The 23,432-nt window shown below is 39.4% G+C and overlaps 1 protein-coding gene across 1 annotated transcript in view; it reads left to right on the top strand.

Annotated features, from left to right (window-relative positions):
• The window catches only part of SLC16A9 (solute carrier family 16 member 9), a 38,725-nt gene extending 18,140 nt beyond the window's left edge, over positions 1-20,585 (top strand). The window contains exons 3-5 of the mRNA XM_022560605.3: positions 10,103-10,198; positions 15,738-16,655; positions 17,302-20,585. Of these exons, the coding sequence (XP_022416313.1) occupies positions 10,103-10,198; positions 15,738-16,655; positions 17,302-17,489 (1,202 nt within the window). The 3' untranslated portion in view covers positions 17,490-20,585. The remainder of the gene's footprint in view (positions 1-10,102; positions 10,199-15,737; positions 16,656-17,301) is intronic.
• Positions 20,586-23,432: the final 2,847 nt, after the last annotated feature.

The following is a 23,432-nucleotide window of genomic DNA, read 5'->3' as shown; positions in this document are numbered from 1 at the left end:
TCTACTCAGATCATAATCTAAATACGCAGGTCACTTGTTAGTTCTTTGAGAACAGGTTATATGTTTGATATTTTATATTACTTATTTCCTGTAGTGCTTAATACAGCTTAAACGTATACATGCAAATATGTTAATCTCTGGTGTAGAATTTGAAGGTATTCATTGAATAGTCATCTTGCATTCTTGTCTAAAATCATGAAAATAAAAATGTAGATATCTGTGCTTGTGCATGAGCATCGGATTATTCCTTTTAGGTCAAACCCCTTTTTACATAGAAAGTTGAATCATTATGCCATTGACGTGATTTGGGCATTTCCCCAAAAATTTGGACTAAGCATTTAAAATTTCATGGGGTTTTACTCCCTCACATGGTTTCAAGGTTAAGGTATAGCCTTTGTGAGTACATATCCGGAGTTGTCACTGACTTAAAAATTGACCCAAAGTGAGTGATACCATAGTATTTGTATTCCCCATAGGTAAAAATGAATTTTTTTTTTTTTTGCGGTACATGGGCCTCTCACTGTTGTGGCCTCTCCCGTTGCGGAGCACAGGCTCCGGACACGCAGGCCCAGCGGCCATGGCTCACGGGCCCAGCCGTTCCGCAACATGTGGGATCTTCCCAGACCGGGGCATGAACCCATGTCCCCTGCATCGGCAGGCGGACTCTCAACCACTGCGCCACCAGGGAAGCCCAAAAATGAATTTTTAAAAAGAAAAAAAATTAATGTACATTGTTTAAGATTTTATGTACATTTGATTGTGTTGGAAGCATATCTAAGGGTATATAGAAAGAAAAAGACAAAATTAGGTAACTCCCATAACTAAATTTCAAAATTTCTATAGCAATGGAGAGAGCTTTACCAGCCTGTGAAACTGATTTTGATTTGGCTTATGGTGTTGGAACCTTTCAATAGCTAACCCTGTCCCTTCTCCCCATGAACCCATGATCTTCTGTTAATGAGATAGGATTTGATATTGGTCTTGACTTACTTTACTGGCTGCTGCTGGAGGTGGGGGGAGTACAGGGCTTCCACTTGGCTTTCCCCACTATGGTAACTTTTACTTCACTGGCCAGAAACAATGTAGATAGAAGGTTATACCAACTACTATGTACATGTGTTCCAATTAATTATCAGGAACTGGGGAAATGACTAGGATGGGCCCATGGACTCAGTGGACCTACTGTGAGCCAGACCTGGGCCATGATCCCGTATATTACCTGGCCCTCCTGTGACCCCCCTCTAAGGGTAGGCCATGTAAGTGCCTCAGGCCCCTAGTTAACAGTGCCAGTTCATTTTCTGTGTCCTACAGTGCTCAAAAGGCATCCCACTGTCCCTTGCGTATGATACCTAAATAAGTGACCGTAGTTCTCTTTGGGGCAAGATTCAGGATATTACTGTCTATATATTTGCCATAGTGTTTTTTGCAACGTCCTTCCTTCTGGAATCCTGGCCTTTCCTTCACTTAATGGAATCTGGGTCAGAAAACAGGCTCACGTCTGAAGGTTGTATATGACTCTGATTTGGCAACAGGTTCTGAATCCCTGTGGCTAGGAGGAGGCTGTCAGCTCATGGAGAGAGCCCTGGGCTTCGGGTCAGGAGACATAGGTCCTGTGAGCTCTAGCAAGCCCCTCGGTCTCCAAGAATGACTGTCGCCTCATCTGTGAAGGCGGACTCAGAAACCTACCTCACGTAGCTCTTGTAAGGACTAAGTGAAGTCGAGCAAAATAAAAATAAGGTAAATGAAAGAGTTGAGTTGGATTTCCATAGTAAAAAATCAATTTAATTTTAATTTCAATAATAATTTTACAGGTTCCAGTAATTTTAAAGAATTTTTTAAAAGTTTAATGTTTTAATTTCAATACTTAAAAAGGCACGCACTGTAGTAATTATTGGGCCCCTGTGAGCTACTTCTTGCTAGGAGATTATTAACACTTATTATCATGGTTGACTTCTTTGTGGTTTTATTTTGTCAGTAGGCTCAGAATATAGGGCTCGTGGAATATTTGTAGGGTAAATAAATGGGAATTTAATGAACAATGACACTTCCATTCTGTCGCCATTGGAAGTAGAATATCCAGTTGAAAAGGAATTGACAGGAAATTATTACACCGTCTAAACTCCTCCCCTCTGTATTATGAATTCCTTAGAAAAAACAAGAAAGATTCAGTCTAATGATAGCATATATTGAGCACGCGTTCTGTGCAGTATTCTAAACATTCTCCTCTGTCTGGAATGAACTAGATGGTCTCTTAAGATAATATGGCACAGGCAGGAGCAAGCACTGACAGTCCAACTCTGGGGTTGGGCCGTGTGGGTTAATTTTATCTTACTCACTTGCCAGCCGTGGACTGTAGACATGTTACTTACCTACTGTTTTCTCATTTTTTAAACTGAACATAATAATAGTAACTACCTTCTAGGGTTTTGTGGATGGATGAGTTAAAGCAATAAATATTCACCAGCATCACCATCATTATCAGTTTTGTGACCTTGGGAAATTATCCAACCTCTCTGAGCTTCCGTTTGTATTTCTTATGAAATGAGACTAACGCGACTTCACAGAGATATTGTGACTATTCATGAGATAATGTATATAGAGAGGCACACGGGTGTTTAATGAATGTTTGTTCCCTTCCCCTTAAATTCTTTTCTGATCTCTTAGTTCAAGAGCACAGCAGCAGCTTTTTGTAACTGAAGAAGCACTATTGAACTATTTGTATAACAGATTAAATAATATAGAGAAAGAAAATTAAAGTTATATGGTATGTTTATAATAGAAAACATCAAAAAGAATAGTGAAGTGTATTAGTTGGCATAATTCTGTTTTACCATTTTTTTAAAAATACTGTCTTGAAAATATGATGTTATCTTGTTTGGGTTTTGTAGCTAGAATGAAATGGCAGCTTGCTGATTTTCAAGTGACTGTATGTCCTACTGCCAAACCTGGTAATTCAGGCCCCTGTGTCCCCAATAACTTTACTAAAATCGGGAAAAAGAAAATGTGGTGGGAGACTGGGAGGAATGGGAAGAGGGGCCGCAGGAAATATGCCCTTAATGATTTGCTCAAGCTTCTTCCCAATCATTTCCCATTGCTTTTCTGAAAAGCACAACTCAAAATCAATTTCTTGCTTTCTCTTTTCTTCAGATTATATTGTTCCTTAGCTACCTGATTACTGTTTTCTTAATAATCTCTTCTTGATTTTGGAAAAATTCAATTTTCTCTTCCTTCATTTTCTTGTTAGTATCTGCATATCCATTGAGCTTGAGGAGGGCATAACCCACTTTCATAGACAATCTGATTCTCCTTCTCTAGTGATGGCAAATTAGATAAAGGTTGTTTTCTGATACTCGCTTTAGCAGTTAGTTTTATAAGCCCTTGTTTTTTTGTTGTGCCATTAAAGATCGCCTTTTGTCTCTAATGGGTGTTCAGTTATAAAAAGGAACTATGATTTTCTAATTAGCCTGAGGCTAGAGCTATATAATACCATAATACTCAGGTGGAAAAGTGGAAAAATATTTCAGCATAAGGACTATTTTTGGTACTTCATTATATTCCAAGCACAGATACTGAAATCTTTTACATTTTTTCTGTCTCTTAATCTTTACAACTATCTTATGAGATGGTTTTAAAGATAAGGAAACTGAAAGTCACACAGCCAATAAGTGATAGAGTTGGGACTTGAATCCACGCCTGCCTGATCCCAAGCCTGTGCTCTTGACCAGCCAGTGTCAGGTTCAAGGTACTCATGCTAAGCATATAAAGTTTGTGCTTTAATCAAGCCAGTGTCAAAGCTATATGCTTTTGTAAAGTCATGTCAATCAAAAAGCTAGCCAGTTGCTTAAACTTTTTCTTTTTTAATTAATTTTATTTATTTTTGGCTGCGTTGGGTCTTCGTTGCTGCACATGGGCTTTCTCTAGTTGTGGCGAGCTGGGGCTACTCTTCATTGTAGTGCATGGGCTACTCTTCGTTGTAGTGTGTGGGCTTCTCATTGTGGTGGCTTCTCTTGCTGCGGAGCATGGGCTTAGTTGCTCCACGGCGTGTGGGATCTTCCCGGACCAGGGATTGAACCCGTGTTCCCTGCACTGGCAGGCGGATTCTTAATCACTGCGCCACCAGCGAAGTCCCTGCTTAAACTTTTAAACTTTTTCCATGCAGATGTTTTAGGCTAGAAACATAAACAGTAATTGCATTTGGATGCCCTAAACTTATCTTTTTCAGCATCCAAATTTCCATTCTCACAATTTTATTTCTAGAAGTAGGTACTTCTGGAACATTATAGGCTATTGCCTACCTTAACCTTTGGTCAAGATGATAAATCCTACTGGCTCAGCTATTCTAAGAGGTGATCAAATACTTGTTTCAGACCATAGAAAAGGGAAATTCTCCCAGATGACCAAGAGGCAGGCCCAAGAGGCACACCCAGTGACCAGCTGTTCTGGTTTGCCCAGGGCGAAGGGGTTTTCCAGGATATGAGACTTCCAGTGGCCAAAGCAAGAAAGTCCTAGGTGCTACACCTAACCCCTGTTTTACACATAGAGTCTGGATTCTGTAAGTTTACTCTCATCACTTTTTAAGATTGCCATATTAGAATGCACTATTACTAAACTATTCCCTTTTCATAGAGATAATACTGCAGGGGGAAATGTTCATATATAAAAGTAGGGGCTTGATAGATGTCTGTTTAGTTAAATACACAAAAATATGTATATAATGAAAGAATATTTAAAGACAATTCATAGACAATTTTCAAAATATGTACACAATTTCCAATGTTTACTGCTTGTCCGTTTTGTGTGATTTTATTCATATGCTGTTTCCTTAGAGATGCTTGCTTTATATTTCTGAATTAGATGCATTTTATCATATTAGAGTGTTTTACTTCAGTTATATTTCCTTCTTGTATCTCTCTTATCAGTTTAATTGATCTGGGTGTTCTTTAGTTACAGATAGAGATTAAGAAAAATGAGGAAATGAGGCTGTTAAGTGTGATTTGCCCAAACCATCATCCTGTAATACATACAAGTTGTAAGTTAGTTGTATCTTTTTTTTTCAAACCATAAAATTCTAATTCTGTATTCTAATGATGCCATCCTGTTACATGAATTATTGTGAAAGTAAAAAAATCTTATTTTTACAGCTAAGATTTATTTTCTGGCCTAAGTGAAAAAAATCAGCATCATTTAATTGTAAAGCAGATGTAAAGATATATTTTTTAAAATATATATTCACAAGCATACATACATACCGTGTGTGTGTGTTTGTTATATGAATAGAGGAAATGAGACACAGAGAGGAAGAGAGAAATGCAAGAGAGAGCGACAGCCAGAGTAAGAATAGATAGAAATGGTTGAAATTAGCCAATGTGACTTAACATTGGGGAATTCAAATGAGGTTTATGGGAAAAAGTAGTAGAATAACTTTAACACTCTGTGCCAGGCTCAGACCTGGAACCAGGATACTCAGATGAATAAGACACAGCCTGCCCTCAGGTAGCTCATTGTCTACTTGGGGGAGGAGACTTGTACATATGTAACTTGTAACACAGTAAAATAAGTGCAATTATAAAATGAAAGCAGCATTCAGTGTGGGTATAGTATGTATCTGTGGGAGAGGGGCTGCAGAAGAAGACTTCATGCAGGAATTGGTGCTTGAGCTGAGTCTTGAAGGGCGGGTGGGATGTGATCAGGTGGGCATGAGTTGGAAAAGGAGTGAGGGTGGTAGGAGAAGTACATTCCAGGAGCTCAAATGCTCAGAGGCATGAGATACAGTGGATAATAGGGGTCTTTTCAGAGATATTTGTTTAAGGAATGCACACGTCACGAGGGGACTTGCAAATATGTCAAAGCTTGGTTTGCAACAGAGACCGGATGATGGAGGGTTTATTTGGACGTTATTGCAGGAGAGTAATGTGATGAGAACTGTATAACAGTGGGTTAGACAGTAGATTGGTGGAAAAAGTACTGGAGGCTGAGATGGTGATTAAGAGGCCGTTGTTCAGAACAGAAAAGATCTGGAGGAGGTAAAGTGAGGCAGTGGTAGTTCACATGGTGGAAGGTTGATGATTGAGGCAGTGGGAGTGATAAAGAGCGTGATGTATGGTTTGATGGGAAGAGATCAGGGAAAAGAGGCCTCTGAGGTTGTGGTCTCACCCAGAGTATGTGGAATGAAACATAGGGTATGGAAAGGAAATGCTAGAACAGGTAAATATGTTTAGTTTCACCTATGTAAGTAAAGGAAAACAATTATATTTTGCTAATGATTATGCTTTGAATCGTTAGTAGTTTAGGTATTTCATTTTAAAAATGATTATGCTTATACTGGAGGTCGATTCTCAAAATTTTTTCACTGATAGGAGTCTGATCAAAAATGACTGGAGGGGCTTCCCTGGTGGCGCAGTGGTTAAGAATCCGCCTGCCTATGCAGGGGACACAGGTTTGAGCCCTGGTCAGGAAGATCCCACATGCCATGGAGCAACTAAGCCCCTGCACCACAGCTACTGAGCCCGCGAGCCACAACTACTGAAGACTGCACGCCTAGAGCCCGTGCTCCACAACAAGAGAAGCCACCCCAATGAGAAGCCTGTGCACCGCAACGAAGAGTAGCCCCCGCTCGCCGCAGCTAGAGAAAAGCTCGCGCGCAGCAACGAAGACCCAATGCAGCCAAAAATAAATAAATAAAATAAATTTAAAAAAAAACAAGATTGGAGACCAGGGAAGTCCCTGGTGGTCCAGGGGTTAGGACTCAGTGCTTTCATGACCGTGGCCCAGGTTCAATCCCTGGTCAGGGCACTAAGATCCCACAAGCCGCGTGGTGTGGCCAAATTAATTAATTAATTATTTTAAATGATTGGAGACCAAAGAAGGCTTTAAGGCCGTGGTTTCCAAACTTTATATTCCTGGAACCCTTTACACTCTTTTATTTAGGACCCCAAGGAACTTTTAATTATGTGGAAATACTTATTTATTCTGTTAAAATTTACTGTATTAAAAGGTGAGAAATTTAAAAATATTTGTTTAGTGATTCATTTAAAGATAATAATAACAAACTCAGTACATGTTAGCATAAATAACATACTTATTATGAAAAACAGTTCTATTTTCCAAAAGAAAAAGTTTAGTGAGAAGGACGGCCTTGTTTTACATTTTTGCAAATCTCCTTAATGCCTGGCTTCATGGAAGACATCTGGATTCTCATGTCTTCTCTGTACTCAGTCTATTGCAATGTGCTTTTTTGGTTGAAGTTTATGAAGGAAATCTGGTCTCACACAAAGGAAAAGGGAGGGGTTTTCAATAGTCTTTTCAGTTAACTGTAGAAACTCTTCTTTGATACTATCCCAAAACTTGATGTATGATAGTTTTCCAAGGGTTAATTGCAATATGGAACCTGAAACCACATGAATATACTTTTCGTGCTCTGTAATATTAAATCAATTTGTTTATTCTGTACTTTGAATAGGTCAGCATTCAAGTCTGATTTTGTAACATCATGAATTGGTTATGTGAAAAATATTGGTTCTCTGAGTTATGCAAGAACTTTAAAATGTTGACACATTTTATTAAACAACAGCTAAAAAATCACTTTTGTTAGTATCACCAATAGGCTTATCAGAAAATCTTTATGTGTTGGGAATCTGTCAAATCATGGTGTTGGATAAAAGTTTCCAAAAATTCTAATTTTTGCTGGAAAGCTCAAATTTTATCATTGGCAACAGTTATTGTCAGTTATTTTCCTTGTTTGTTTTCAAGAAAATGTCTGCCAAATACTCAAGTCTGACTAACCATAGTTTGTGTCTGTCAGACATTCTTTCAAATACATACAGGGTTACATGGAAAAAGTGGCTACTTTAGCTGGCTACTAAAACAATTGCATACGTGCTTTTTCTCGGCAACAATTGTAATTCAGATGAAGTATTTTTTTAAAATTTGTTTGCTTTTACTGTGAGTGGTGATGAAACATATAAGGTATGAAGTTGGATACCAATATCTTGATTTGTACTAAGGCTCTTGAAGTTTTTCGCACCATGTCTTTTGCACCAATAGCATAAATGGGAACACAGTGAAAAAAGCAGGAAACATGTCAGTATCGTGAAAATAGTTTTGACTCCATTGAAAGACCTTGAGGACCATCTTTTTAATAACTGGTGGTTTAAGGTCATCCTAATACAGATGTGGGAAAGCATCATGTCACCTTCTGCTTTTTGAAAAGTTTAGAGAAAAAGCATTTCAAATTTCTGCTACTTAAAAAAAAATGAGATGATCTTATCTGAAGCCCATGGCCTTGAAATAGTTTTTTAAAATTTCTTTCTTTTTAGTCTAAGGTAAAATGTTTAAAAGTTACTGTTTTAACTTTTCTAGCATTGGCATTTATTAATCAGAAATGCCTTTTTTTTTTTTTTCTTGTCCCTAATGCCTACCATTTGACAGAGCCCTGACAACCAAATCACGCAAAAGTAAATTCATTCCCTCTCCAAAGGCTTTCCGAAATATAGTTTTAGTTAAGGGTGACATTTTTTGGCTTCACAAAATTGATTGTTCAGGAGCAGGTCTTATTTCATCGAAGTATATGTAATAATGATAAATGTATAAATCAATCCAACTCATGTTTTAATGAGATAGTATCTCTTCCCTTAAATCATACAAAAGTGTGCTATATTTTAAAAGGTTTATTTAAAGTATAATTATTTTCATCTATCTCATTTCTTTAAGAATACTTTTTTTTTTTTTTTTTGCGGTACGCGGGCCTCTCCCGTTGCGGAGCACAGGCTCCGGATGCGCAGGCTCAGCGGCCATGGCTCACGGGCCTAGCCGCTCCGCGGCATGTGGGATCCTCCCGGACCGGGGCACGAACCTGCGTTCCCTGCATCGGCAGGCGGACTCTCAACCACTGCGCCACCAGGGAAGCCAAGAATACTTTTTTTTTTTTGGACCAAGAATACTTTTTAATGCAATCACAGATGATCATCTGGGTCCTGAGTTAAATGCTAATTTCCTAAAATGTTTATGCGTTGTATTTGTTAAACCCATGTATTCTTTCTAATCATAGTCCAGGTCGCAATTTGAAAGTAATGAAAATGACCTTAATAACTCACCTAATGATTCATAGTTAAAATTAGTTTTTAGACGACGGCTTTTGTGTTGTTTATAGGGTGATCCCCAAGAACAGACGATGTTGCAGAAGAAAGGCAAATGTTATGAGTTAGAAGCCAGAGGAAATTTTTATGAAAAACAAAACTGGGGTTATTAGATACTTAATAGGGAGAAAAAGATTAAGCCAACAAACAGCCTTAAATATTGCCCTGTGGTCTCAGGAAAGGGATAGTGAGTAGTAAGGGTTTTTCTTTCTAACTGTAAAAGAATTTCAAATTTACAGAAAAGTGGAGAATAGTATAGCAAGCAACCATATGGTCATCACTTAAATGTAACCGTTGTTAATATTTATTGCATTTTCTTCCTCTTTTTTTTTTCAAAGATATTGTAAACTAAAGACATGACATTTTACTCCTAAATGAGGTAGTTTGCATCTCTAAAAGATAAAAACTTACAAATATACATTTTGCGATGATGGGATGATCTGAGAGCGCCAGAAGGCCTTTGTTTTGCAGACTGGGGTGTACCAGGCTATGAAGTCTAGCAAAATACCTTGGCATGATTTTATAAGGGGATTTTATAAAATTGTTTAGAGGACCCAGAGGAGGAAGAACACTGAACCAAGGGTAAAGGTGTGGAAGAGAGACAGAGATATTTTAATGGGCAAGTTTGATTAAATTTTGCTATTTGGTGTGTGGTTTAACCATTTTCTCTATCTCTCCATAATGTCTTAATTTAAATTTACATTATTCATTCATGCTCTAGAAATTGGATTATTTTTTTGACTTGGCCCTGACCTTAGGGTGGGTGTGGAGTGAAAACCAAGGCTGCCCAATGTGTTCATTGGAACTGTACAACTAACATCAGAGGGATCTAGGAACCCATACTTTGAAGAGTTTTAGCCAGTTAGTAACAGAATGTCCTATTAGAGTTATTTAATTACACCTCTTTTTTTTTTTGCATTGAAGTAATACTGTCTGGCTTAATTTGTGCAATGTCTTCTTGTGTTTAGGTCTTGGATGTGGTTTATTATACACTGCAACAGTGACCATTACGTGCCAGTATTTCGACAGCCGCCGAGGCCTTGCACTTGGCCTGATTTCAACAGGTACATTTTCAATATAAGTACAGCATTGCTACTCTTCAGCCTTCTAATCAAAGTTAGAAGTTACAAAGCACGGACATGTTTAACCAACCATGCCCCCGCTGCCATTCACGTAGCACAATTTATTTTACTCTAGTCCTAGAAGGAAATTTTATTTTCCCCTGTAAATATGGGTGTAGCTTTCAAAAAACCCTAAAGATACATGTATGAAAAAGCTGGGGCATTAGGTGTCCAGTATAATATAGGAAAAGAAAACTTATGGGTCCAGTAAATTGAGAGTCACATGCTGGTGAGAGCCTTGCTAAAAGAAGCAGAGAGCACTTAAGTAAAGCACCTGATCCCTGGGAAAGAGGAGAAATGGAAGGAAAGTGGGTCCCTTCAGGCCACTGTCAGGAAGAACAATGCTGACACCTCTCCAGCTCCATTTATTGTGGAACTTAGGGTTTTTCCAAAGTACTGGTTTGTGAATACATCTCGTTGGTCTATTTGCATATCCAAACAACAGACTGTTTACACTTGTTATTCTTTTAATAAGAGATGAATCACTGTTGATGGGGGGGGAGCGGCTGTGTGTGTGTGTAAGTGTAAAAGCCTTCTGGACTTGCTCTGATATTGTAAAGTGGTGTTTTACTTTTCAGATGGATTTTTTTTCTAAGCTATTTAGAGAACTTATCAAAATTTCTGTGGCCAATGCTTTAGGAGTTTGCTTAGGAGATAAAGCTGCCAAGCTTACTAAAACTTGTATTTAAGTTTACATTGCTACTTGTTCGTGGGTAGATATTCCTGGGAGGTCAGACTTTCAGATAAGCTGAAGTACTTCAGTAGTGTATCTGGCAGCGGGATCCAAACTAATGTTTTGTTCCTGAGGCCAATGCAGTGGCAACAGAGTGCTTCCACATCAAATTAAATCGAGCTGGATATTTCCCCAAGGTGGTTTAAGGAAGCATTGCCAGGAAAGAAATGTGAATCATGGCCTAGGAGGAAACAGGACCGGAGTCTGAGGGCATGGCTAAGGCAGAACTGGGAAAAGAAAGAGAAAAAACAAAAGATGGAGAATCCAGAGCAGTTGGAAGGCAGTTTAAAGAACCTGACAGCCGCATAGCACAGGGAGATCAGCTCGGTGCCTTGTGACCGCCTGGAGGGGTGGGATAGGGAGGGTGGGAGGGTGGAGACGCAAGAGGGAAGAGATATGGGAACATATGCATACGTATAACTCATTCACTTTGTTATAAAGCAGAAACTAACACACTATTGTAAAACAATTATACTCCAATAAAGATGTAAAAAAAATAATAATTAAAAAAAAAAGTAAAGAACCTGACAGCATCTCCCACAAGTGTGGGAGGGAGTGTGAGAGCAGGGCTGGCAGCTTAACGGATAATAGGTCTTACCTATACTGTATTTTTTGTAGAGGCACTATAACGTAGTGATAAGCCCAGATCCTGGAGCCAGTCTGCTTGGTTTTGAATCCTGTGTCACTCAGTAGCTGTCTGGTGATGGACAAGTTACCTGTTCTGTGAAATTAACTGTTAAGCCTCAGTTTTCTGAACTGTAAAATGGGGATAATAATAGCACCCATCTGTTGGGCTGCACCCTGTAAGGCCTGTGCTTGCCCAGCTTCAAGACAGAAGAAAGAGCCTGGAGTCAGCGACAGAGACATCAGTGGCTTAATGGAAGGGGGGAGCTTACAAATCCAAAGCAAGATCCTGGAGTGATGCCCCACCATGTGTGGTAGAGGGTGGGCAAGACATGGATGCGGGTTTTCGCTCCCGGGGTGGGGAGGGGAGATTGCCAGTTATAGGGGAATTGACATCAGGTTGGCTTATTGGTTACCAGGAAACTAGCAGAGAGGCACACACCTCCCCACCCCTTGGATAAGAGCAATCACTAGGTGGGGCCTTGGGCCAGTATATAGGAAGGTCAGTCATGCGAGTAGGTGTAGGTAAAGCAGGCACTGGTCAGGCAGGGGATGTACAGAGAGCAAGAGAACAGCCATCTTGGGTGGTCTGACCATACACCATCACATTGGGTCATTGGGAATATTAAAGGAACATATGTGTAAGGCACATGGCAGGGGCTCTAAAAGTGTTAGTCACTATAATTATGACCTGGGTTTCCTTTAACGTCTGAATTTATTTGTGTTGAAGATGTTGGAAATTGTATGCTGAGAGAGCTGCTCTTGCTTTCACTCAGTCTAAAGAGGAGAGCATAAGAGACTGGGCTGTGGCACACTGAACCAAAATGGATAGACTGTGGACAATCTAGATTTGGTAGAATTGGGGAGTTTTTAGTTGTAGCCATAGGAAGTTAGATGAGGCAAAATTAAGGAGCAGCATGAATCCACTGTCTTTGTCTATTCAGACTGCTGTAAAGTAGCATAGATTGAGTGGCTTATTCACAATAGAAATTTATTTCTCACAGTTCTGGAGGCTGGAAGTCTGAGATCAGGGTGTCAAGGTCAGCGTGGTTAGATTCTGCTGAGAGCCCTCTGCTGGGTTACAGACTGCCACCTTCTCCCTTTGTCCTCATGTGGCAGAAGGGAAGAGGAAGCTCTCTGAGGTTCTCTTTTATAAGGACACTAATCCCATTCAGGAGGGTTCTACCCTATGACCTAATCACCTCTCAAAGGAGAAGCCTCCTAATTCCATCACACTGGGGGTTAAGATTTCAATTTACAAATTTTGAAGAGACACAAACCTTCACACTGTAGTATCCACCTTCAGTGAAAGTGGTGACAAGAAAAACAAAACTCACAGTAGAGTTTTTCTTTAATTGAAAAAGAACCCAAAAGCAAAATATAGTTGAAATAATGTGACCTGGGACTTCCCTGGGGGTCCAGGGGTTAAGACTTCGCCTTCCAGTGCAGGGGGTGCGGGTTCGATCCCTGGTTGGGGAGCTAAGATCCCACAGGCCTCGGGGCAAAAAAAACAAAGCATAAAGCAGAAGCAGTATTGTAACAAATTCAATAAAGACTCTAAAAATGGTCCATGTCAAGAAAAAAATCTAAAAAAAAAAAAAAAAAAGAAATAATGAGACCTAGTTGAAATATTGTGATCCAGTTGAAAGAAAGAAACATGGGCATGAAATGGAGGTTTTGGGGAAACGATCTTAATCCCTGGTGAACAGGGATTGATAAACTAATGCTCGTGGACCAAAACTGGTCTATTACCTGTTTTTGGACAGCTCGTGAGCTAAAAATGGTTTTTACATTTTTGTTTCGTTGAAAAAAAATCGAAAGAAGAATATTTCATGGCACATGAAATTAGGTAAAATTAAAGTTTCAGTGTCCATAAATAAAGCTTTATTGAAACACAACCATATTCGTTCCTTCATGATTCTTCTCTGGCTGCTTTCACGCTTCAAGGGCTGAGTTGAGCATTTGTGACAGAGATTGTATGGCCCACTATGCCTTAATTATTTACTCTCTAGCCCCTTATAGAAAAAGTCTGTTGACCCCTGGTCTTAATCAAAGCATGAGTGTATCTCTTATTGTTTCAGGTTCCCTGAACATCAATTCATATTCTCCCTCTTTGTGATAATGCATACTTTAGGCATGCATGGAAGCATAATTAGTGTTTTATTTCACTTTTTCCTTTATCGTGTTGATTTTTAAATTGGGATTTTATTTTTGAAGATTAAAAATTATGGTTTTACAGTTTACACAGTTCCACAAGAGAGCTCTAATTACTCTTCACTGCCCTGAAAGAATCCTGCATCTTTTTTTTTTCTCTTCTTTTTGGCCAAGCATTGTGGCTTGTGGGATCTTAGTTCCCCCACCAGGGATCGAACCTGGGCCCTCTTCAGTGAGAGTGCGGAGTCCTAACCCCTGACCCACCTGGGAATTCCCTCCTGCATCGTTCTAAGCTATAACTACATTCTCATGGGCTGTGGGCTGAAGAAACTAGTGTCCAAAGTGGAATTTTATTTTGCTGCCCTGTCGTACACTTAGCATATCATAGATGTTTGATAAAACCTGTTGAATTGATTTTATATGTTTCCCTTATATTTCATGATGTTGACAGATAAAGTTAGTTGGTGAGCAAAGGGGAATTATTTATTTTCTCAACTTAAGGTCAAAATACAGAACTTTCAAAATATCAAGAATATTTTTAAGTGTCTAATTATAGGGCACTTTGTTAGAACTTCTACAAAGAAATGGTGTTAGAGAAAAATATGAATTAATAATGAATGGATGCTAATGCAGTATGGAATTATATGAAAGGTCCTCTTTTCAATTCTTTCAGTTTGTTTTCTGAAATGCTTTCAACTTTTGAAGTATGTGCCACTTTTAAAAAGATAAGGCAGAATTCAATTCATCTACTTTTATAACTTCTCAGTAGTCAGCAAAGAGACACTTTCTTGGTAGCCACAAAAAGATACTATTTTAGCTGTCATTACATTAATGTGAGCTATTAATTAACGTTTGCAAGCGAAGTTTTTTTTCTTTGGGGATGAAGGAGTTAACTTTAAATATATTAGGAAGGGACAACTGTGGTACCAAAAAAAAAAAAAAAGTTTTCTTATAACTCTAAGACAAAGCCATTTGGTTATTTGTAAGAATTTTTGATGGGTTTTTACCATAAGCTTGGCATCCTATTGGGGTTTTGATATAATTTGGTATAGACCGTTTAAAAAGTATGATCAACCTATTTAGACTATTTTTTTTATTACAGATCTACTTATTTCTTTCCTGTGTTTTCACGTGACATTTCTCAATGGTATTTAAATTTTAAAACAATCAAAAACTTGAAATCAGAGCCATATAAGAACACTGCAAATTAATTGCGCTAATGTAACTTTCCATTCCAGTGAGGTTAGTGTGATCTATGCTTAAAAAATGGAGTATTTACAGTGTTGCCCAAATGTGCAAACCAGGCATATTTTGTAATTTTAATACCCTATCAGAGTTCACTTTACTCTTCTCATAGTTTATTCATATCAAGCATCCGTTCTGGTGATTAGCAATGGATTTGAGCTATCAAACCACTATAAATATCCTAAAACTTAAATATATCCTTCATCTCAAAAAATAAAACGTGAGAACTTTTCTTTTCCGAAAGGAATGCATACATAACATGGAGCCAGAAAAGTACTTTTTTGGTTCTTTTTTAAGTACCCAAAAAGGAGTTGCATAGGTATTTGTTAAGGACGTTGGGCTCCTGGTGTCAGACTGGGTGTGAATCCTTCTTATGGCATTTACAGCTCTCTGATGTGTGGCAAATTTCTCAAACTTTCTAGCCCTAGGTCACTTCAAGTGTAGACTGGGAATAATAATAGGACCTACCCAATAGGGTTATTGTAAGGATGAAACAAGATGGTGCGAAGTAATGTGTTTAACGCAGTGTCTGACATACAAATGCGAATTCTTAAAATAAATTGTCACTATTGTTGTTACTATCTTCAGCATTCTTGCTGTGATTTTAATATGAAGGCACACACATGAATGCCAGTGTAAAAAAAGAAATCAAATTGTAATACTAATAATGCTTGTCCCGAGAGGCCCAAATGATAAGAGATTAAACGGTTACCATTTCCTTTTTAGGTTCAAGCATTGGACTTTTTATATACGCCGCTCTGCAGAGACTGCTGATTGAGTTCTATGGACTGGATGGATGCCTGCTGATTGTAGGTGCTTTAGCTTTAAATACATTAGCCTGTGGCAGTCTGATGAGACCCCTTCAGTCCTCTGATTGCACTTTGCCTGAAAAAATAGCTCTGGAAAATGTACCAGGTAGGTACTCGATTTACAATGAAAAAGAAAAGAACCTGGAAGAAAACATAAACATTCTTGAAAAGACCTACCGTGGTGAGGAAATATGTAAGAGCACTTTAGCCAGTGGTGACTGGAAACCAGAGAGTCTACTTCCTAAAAACCCAACAACAATGGCACACACAAAAGAGACTGAAACGTACAAAAAGAAAGTTGCAGAACGGACATATTTTTGCAAACAGCTTGCCAAGAGGAAATGGCAGTTATATAAAAACTACTGTGAAGAAACTGTGGCTCTTTTTAAAAACAAAGTATTTTCAGCCCTTTTCATCGCCATCTTTCTTTTCGACATCGGAGGGTTTCCACCTTCATTACTTATGGAAGATGTAGCAAGAAGTTCAAATGTGAAAGAAGAAGAGTTTCCTATGCCACTTATTTCCATTATTGGCATTATGACAGCAGTTGGTAAACTCATTTTAGGGATACTGGCTGACTTCAAGTGGATTAATACCTTATATCTTTACGTAGCTACCTTAATAATTATGAGCCTGGCCTTGTGTGCAATTCCATTTGCCAAAAGTTATGTCACGTTGGCACTACTTTCTGGGATCCTAGGGTTTCTTACTGGTAATTGGTCCATCTTTCCTTATGTGACCACGAAGACTGTGGGAATTGAAAAATTAGCCCATGCCTACGGGATATTAATGTTCTTTGCTGGACTTGGAAATAGCCTTGGACCACCAATTGTTGGTAAGAGATTTATCTTAAAGTCAATCCACTTTACTGTTCTTCTTTGTAACATCTCTGGATACAGAAATTCATGGTGTAATAATAGCACAGATTTATACAACATAAATCTGCGTGGAATGTCTCCTGATCGTGATTTATTCAAAATCACTTTGATGTAGTTGGAAAAGCCAGTACATTTGCTCAGGAATCTGTGTTTGTTCTTCATCTGGGAGAAACCCAAAATGCCTGCTTATTCTTGTCCAACTATTTGAGAAATTCTCCTCCTCTAACTCCCATTAGGCCACTTTGGGAGTAGATTGGGTAATATATATCCTAATCTGCACTGTATATAAACTTTTTAAATTAATTTTTGTATTGGAGTAGAGTTGGTTTACAGTGTTGTGTTAGTTTCTGCTGTACAGCAAAGTGAGTCAGTTATACATACACATATATCCACTTTTTTTTAGATTCTATTCCCATATATAGATCATTACAGAGCACTGAGTAGAGTTCCCTGTGCTATTCAGTAGGTCTTTATTAGTTATCTATTCTATATATAGTAGTGTGTATATGTCATTCCCGCGAACTGTATATAAATTGATGAAATTAGAGTATTCCTATTCATACTATGTCTATCAAACTCACTTTTTTCTTCCTCCCTTTTCAGGTTGGTTTTATGACTGGACCCACACCTATGACATTGCATTTTATTTTAGTGGCTTCTGCGTCCTGCTGGGAGGTTTTATTCTGCTGCTGGCAGCCTTGCCTTCCTGGGATACGTGCAACAAGCAACTCCCCAAGCCAGCTCCAGCAACCTTTTTGTACAAAGTTGCCTCTAATTCCTCTAATGTTTAGAGGAATCTTGGAAGGCACTGAGGACTGTTTTCTCATGGCAAAATTGCACTGTGCCTGATCTGAATGAATTTTTTTTTTAACATATCCTATTCTCTATGTATTGTATATGTAGCCTCTATCTCCTGTATTTTTTTTTCTCTTTTTTCCTTTTTCCAAGAAGTGGGACTATTCTGTTTTACTATTATTGATGAGTTCTGGACATTGTGATCATTTTGGCCAGCCTCAGAAGGCTTTCTCTGTGTAAAGAAATATGATTTCTCTGCAGACTCCATTAGTTCCATTGCAAGGCAGCCAGAGGAGACTCTAGCTATTTCAAAACTGGTGCAAGCAGCGTGAGGAGATATGTGTGTAGCCTGCCAGGGACTAAATCACTCTCTCCTCTCTGCTAGCCTCGCTAGTAAATAGAAGACTTCGAGCCAGTCAGGAAATGAAAGGGGTTCCTAAAACAGCGTTAAGAATTGCGGTGGCACAAAATTGATCGTTTTTTAAAAATGATATTTTAAACTACCGTCACCAGTTTTCATTACAGTAAGTCCCCTACCTATGAACCTTCAAGTTGCGAACTTTCAAAGATATGGAGTGCGTTCGCATGTCTAATCACGTAAGTTAGTTCACGTGTCTGGCGTAGATTGTCATGTGCGTGCATCCTCTACAAGTGGTTGTGCTTTTGTGTACTTTACTGTACAGTGCTGTATAGAGTACAGTGGTACAGTATCTTTATTTCAAGCCCAGGATGTCCAGAAGCAAGCGTAAAAGCAGTGATGATGTAGCTGGTACTACTGTACTTTTCAAGGTAATGTACTGTAAGATTAAAAGTGTTTTCTTTATTTTTTGTGTTTGTTTTTTATGTATTATTTGTGTGAAAAAGTATTTTAAACCTATTACAGTACAGTACTATAGAGCCGATTGTGTTAGTTGGGTATGTAGGCTAACTTTGTTGAATTTACAAACAAATTGGACTGCGAATGCACTCTCAGAATGGAACTCATTTGTATGTAGGGGACTTACTGTACTCTGTTTACCTTGATGAATCACCCACATGTTTGGTGCCCACTGAGGATACATCCTTTCAATTCCTAAGGTGTTTGCTGAGTTGCAGGCAATCTCCAAACAGAGGAGTAGAGTCACTGTAGCCTTTCTTCATGGTTGGCCGCTGGAACCTCGCTCACTTTTGTTTGTCAGCATCCACTCAGCTGTTGTTTCCCAAGAAGTGCTGATTTTACCTGTTTCCAAATTGGAAATGCATATTTAAACCATTCCGTTCTGGCAAATGGGAAACATCCATTTGCTTTGGGCACAGTGGGGATGAGTTGCAAATCCTTGCATGTCTTGTCAGTGAAGCATTTATTTGCTACTATCAGATTTTATCACGATCCAATTTTAATTCAAGGGCAGAACTAAAAATTTGTGTGTGTGTGGATGTGTGTGTGGATGTGCACACGTTGTGCTCCGAGCCTGTGTGCTATGCAGTACGTGGGAAGGGAAAAAGGCAATAAGAAATTGATACCCTCCTCCAACTTTATTCAGTCTTAAGCAAAATGTTCTAGGAAGAAAATCAACATTTAATATGTTGACATTTTTCTAAAGAAATGTTTTAAAAGCTTTGCTATGCATCAGAATCTTCTCTAGATCCTTTTTAAAATGTAGTTGCCTGAGTACCACTAGTAGAGACTTTGATTATGTAGTTCTAGGCTGTGGGCTAAGCATCTATTTTTAATGAGCTTTTTAAGTGATTCTGAGAGCACAGCCTGAGTTGAGAATGACTGTTTTAAGATTGACAGCAGAGAAACATTTTTTTTCTCTTAAAGAAACAAACCAAAAACCCATGGAGGTGAGGGGTTTTTAATAAATAGACAAGTTTGGTTCTTTAAATAGGAGTCACTCTTCCCACTGTGCCAAAATCGTCTTTTCATTTCTTTTGAAATATGTAAGGTTATTTTATACTTCTATGTTGCCTTTCTTCAAAGGCACGTGAAGCACTTTATAAGCATGAATCCCCACAGCACCTCAGTGAGGTCGGTAAATAGTGTTTTTCCAGGCAGTAAACCTGGAGTGTGGGGAATTTCATAACTGAGTGAATCCTATTCAATAACCCAATAATGGGGCTCCAAAGCACTTGGACTACTGCTCCATATTCAGACTTCTGGAAACTTTTCTATGCCTCACTCTTTAGTCACTGTCAAGGTTAGTAAGTAAAATAAATAGCATTCAAAAAAAATTAAAGGAAATGTTTTTGTGATAAAAGTTTCTTTTTGCCAATATCATGTTCGAGAAATCCAATAACCTTTTCTTAACTTTTTTTTTTTTTTTTTTTTTGCGGTACGCGGGCCTCTCACTGGTATAGCCTCTCCCGTTGCGGAGCACAGGCTCTGGACGCGCAGGCTCAGCGGCCATGGCTCACGGGCGCAGCCGCTCCTCGGCATGTGGGATCCTCCCGGACCGGGGCAAGAACCCGTGTCCCCTGCATCGGCAGGCGGACTGTCAACCACTGCGCCACCAGGGAAGCGCTTTTCTTAACTTTTATGCCATCCCCACATTCATCAATGTTGATACTTGTCCAAGTGCGTCTTTACCATGTCTACTAATGTCTTCCAGTGTGTGCATTATCCATTGTCTAGGGAATGAATTTTAAGTTACAATAAAATACTTTTTGTTTGTTTTGCCTCAGTGTGGTTGCCTTTTTTCTTCTTAGCCCCCCGAATTACAGTCATACTTTACTTGAATGTAAAAATATGAATTCTCTGATTTCACTTCAGATCCAGAATCTGGTGATATAGATATTAGCATATTCAAAAGTCAATTTGCTAAACCATTTTGACCTTTGCCTTCCAAAAAGCTAAAATATCAGTCCTACAGAATCCTTTTGAGGAAAGGGAGACAGACGCCCCTTTGGAATTATTAGTATTGATCTTGCTACTCATTAATGGAATTCTTGGTCTGTTCCAATCACATTATATTATTCATCCCTCATAATAGCCCTGTGAGATGGGGTTTATGACCCTCTTTGTACGGTATGAAACATAATTGCCACGACATAAACAACATACACGAGTAATTTCCAAAAGCAAAATGAGAAAGGTTTCTAGCAAACCCTTTGATTTCTAACATGGCTAGAAAATGGGGCCTAGCTGGGAGGGTTGCTATAAAGCCAGTCCTTTAGGGAATAGAAGAGTCATGTTTATGTAAATAATTATTCTTAACTTGCCTATTTCCTAAGCATTTAAAAATCCCATTTAATAATGAAATTTTATTGATTAGAATACTATCTTTCTTTTGTGACTCAAGATATTTCTTGACATTCCAAGTGCCTGGGGCTGATTTGGGGAAATATATGAAATAAAGTCTTCACTGACTCTAACAACTCCTCACTTCTGCTTTCTGCTTTCTCTCCTCTCTCTCCTCTCTCTCACTCTCTCTCTCTCTCTCTCTCTCTCTCTGATGGGCCTCCTAGAAGCCGGTTGGTGATCTAATTTTCTCTAGGGTGACCGTGTCTTCAGGGGAGAAGGTTCAGCCACCAACTTTTAAAGTCCCCATGAGAAACAGTCCCAAGAATCAGGAGTTCCTGCTCTGGGAGGTCATGACCGAGCAGGATGGCAGTTGTCTTGTACTGGCCAGAAAGGCCCATGACCTCAGACAGCCTCAACTTCTAGTAATCACTGTAGGATTATCTCAACTCAGGACGTTACAGGAAATGAAGAGCTCTGGGGGTTTTTTTGTTTATTTTTTATTTTTTTAATTTTTTAATTTTTTGTGGTATGCGGACCTCCCACCGCTGTGGCCTCTCCTGCTGTGGAGCACAGGCTCCAGACGCGCAGGCTCAGCGGCCATGGCTCACGGGCCCAGCCACTCCGCAGCACATGGGATCCTCCCGGACCGGGGCACGAACCTGTGTCCCCTGCATCGGCAGGCGGACTCCCAACCACTGTGCCACGAGGGAAGCCGAAGAGCTCTGTTTTTAATAAAAGAATGTCTCCTTTTTTCTTTGACTTGGAAGGAGTGTTATATTAAACACATAAATACACAACTTATATGAGCGGTGCCATACCATTTCTCCTTCATTAATATTAACAATCTTGGGACCTTTTTGTTCTATAGTTGATTGTGTCTGAAGAATGCCAGTTAGTAAGATGCCTCTGAGTAAGGAGTTTCACTACAATCAGTTAAAATGATCCGAGATCTGTGAATAATACATGGATAATACTTGGAGAGACAATGTATGTACTTATTAGGGTTGATTTCTGGGTTCAAATCCCAGCCCAGTTCCTGTGGCTGGGTGATTGTCAGCAAATTATTTAGCCTCTCAAAGCCTGTCTTCTCATTTGTCATACATGTCATACGGCTATTGTGGGAATTGAATAAGATAACCCATATGTATACCTGGCACATGTTCAGTAAATATTAGCTATTATTATTTTTGTTGTGGTCATTATTCTTTAGTGAGTGTGTGGCTTCTCAGTACCCAGGGGAAGTATCCAGTGTTCCTGGGCCCAGGTGTGGGGTATTTGTTTGCCCTGAAGAGTCTCATTTAGAAGAAGGAGAATGAGCCTTCTGTCACAGCTCTTGCCCTCCCCCATGCATGTTCTTGTCAAAATCTTGCATCCTTAGGGATTCATGACTCAGCACATTTTTCTGAAATTGCCATTCAGAAGCCCTGACACAAAACAAAACAAAAACACGCTGTTCCTCCACAAATCACATAGAATCCACTTTGCAAACTGAATTACTATGGGAATTTGAACTTTTATTTTTTTCCTTAAGAACTGATCACACAAGCTGCTAGGAAGGCGGGACTGAAATTGGGCAGAAAGCAAAATGCTCCCGTTTGTTTACTGAGCACTAATTAGCTTCAGCTCAGGGCCCTTACCTCACTGCCTGCCAGTGTGCCTTTGAGATTTACCCTTGAGGGAGTGGAATTCCTTGCCAGGTCCTCTGGGATTCTATTCCTAACAGTCATGTTAGTTGCTTTTTACTTCATACATTCCTTGTCCCACCGAGTCATTTACTTTTATTTTCCCTTCAAAAATAAAAAGATATATATCTTTAAAAATTTCATCAGTTTTCTCTATGTGATAGTCTAAAATCTTTGCTAAGCAGCATGTTTTCGGAAAAGAATAATGAACTGCTGTCAAGGTGCTGAACTGCTGTAGGTCACCTTAAAACTACATAGCCACGGAGATAATACTGGTTTTTCTTCCTGGGAACGTCCCTAATGTGATAAGGCAAGTTGTCATTCATCCAGCTTACATCTGAAAACTCCGGAACATTACAGCGTTAAGAGGGCATTTCTAGGACTAGCCCAGATGACTCTAGCACCATAACAACAAAGGAGACCAGGTGGGACTGGTTAGATCAACCTCTAAGGAGTGATGGACCAGGGTCAGCAGCTCATTTGCATACAGTCGCCAAGGCTGCCGGGAGGGTGCCATTTTGAAAAGTCCTGGGAAATGTATCTCCCTAAAGGTGAACAAGAACCAGGTGCAGGAATCATTTGAGGCCGGTGAGAGGGCCATGGTGCACACAGAGTCGGAATGAGCTCAGGCCCCTGGACAGAACTGTATGTAGAGTGCAGGTTTGTTCCATTAAATGGGACCATCCATTGTCCAAGGCTAAAAACGACTGTAACTTTCAAGGGGCATTTAGCAGTCACCAGGTGAGAGGCATAAGCGGATACAAGAGTTCTGTCTGTGCCTAATTCCCAAAGCTCTGGGAAGTGGTGTGAACCAAAGAAAGGTGACAACAGAAGCACCAAGGAACCCAAGCAGTCAGTTCTGAAGGGACTGTGAACGGATGTGCCAAAGAAATCTGAAAGTGTGTGTGTCCGTGCATGCACATGTGCGTGCGCGCGTGTGTGAAAGAGAGGTTGAGAGAAAGATGTGGAGAGATGTGTCTTCATTATCTCAGCCCACAGCCCACTATGAAACATCTCAGGAAGCTCTTGTTTCA

The sequence above is a fragment of the Delphinapterus leucas genome, chromosome 16 (genome assembly GCF_059928025.1).
Source record: "Delphinapterus leucas isolate spDelLeu-1000000601 "Yukka" chromosome 16, BTC_Dleu_Yukka2, whole genome shotgun sequence".
In the NCBI taxonomy this organism is placed as follows: Eukaryota; Metazoa; Chordata; class Mammalia; order Artiodactyla; family Monodontidae; genus Delphinapterus; species Delphinapterus leucas.
This window is presented reverse-complemented; position numbering and strand designations above follow the sequence as displayed.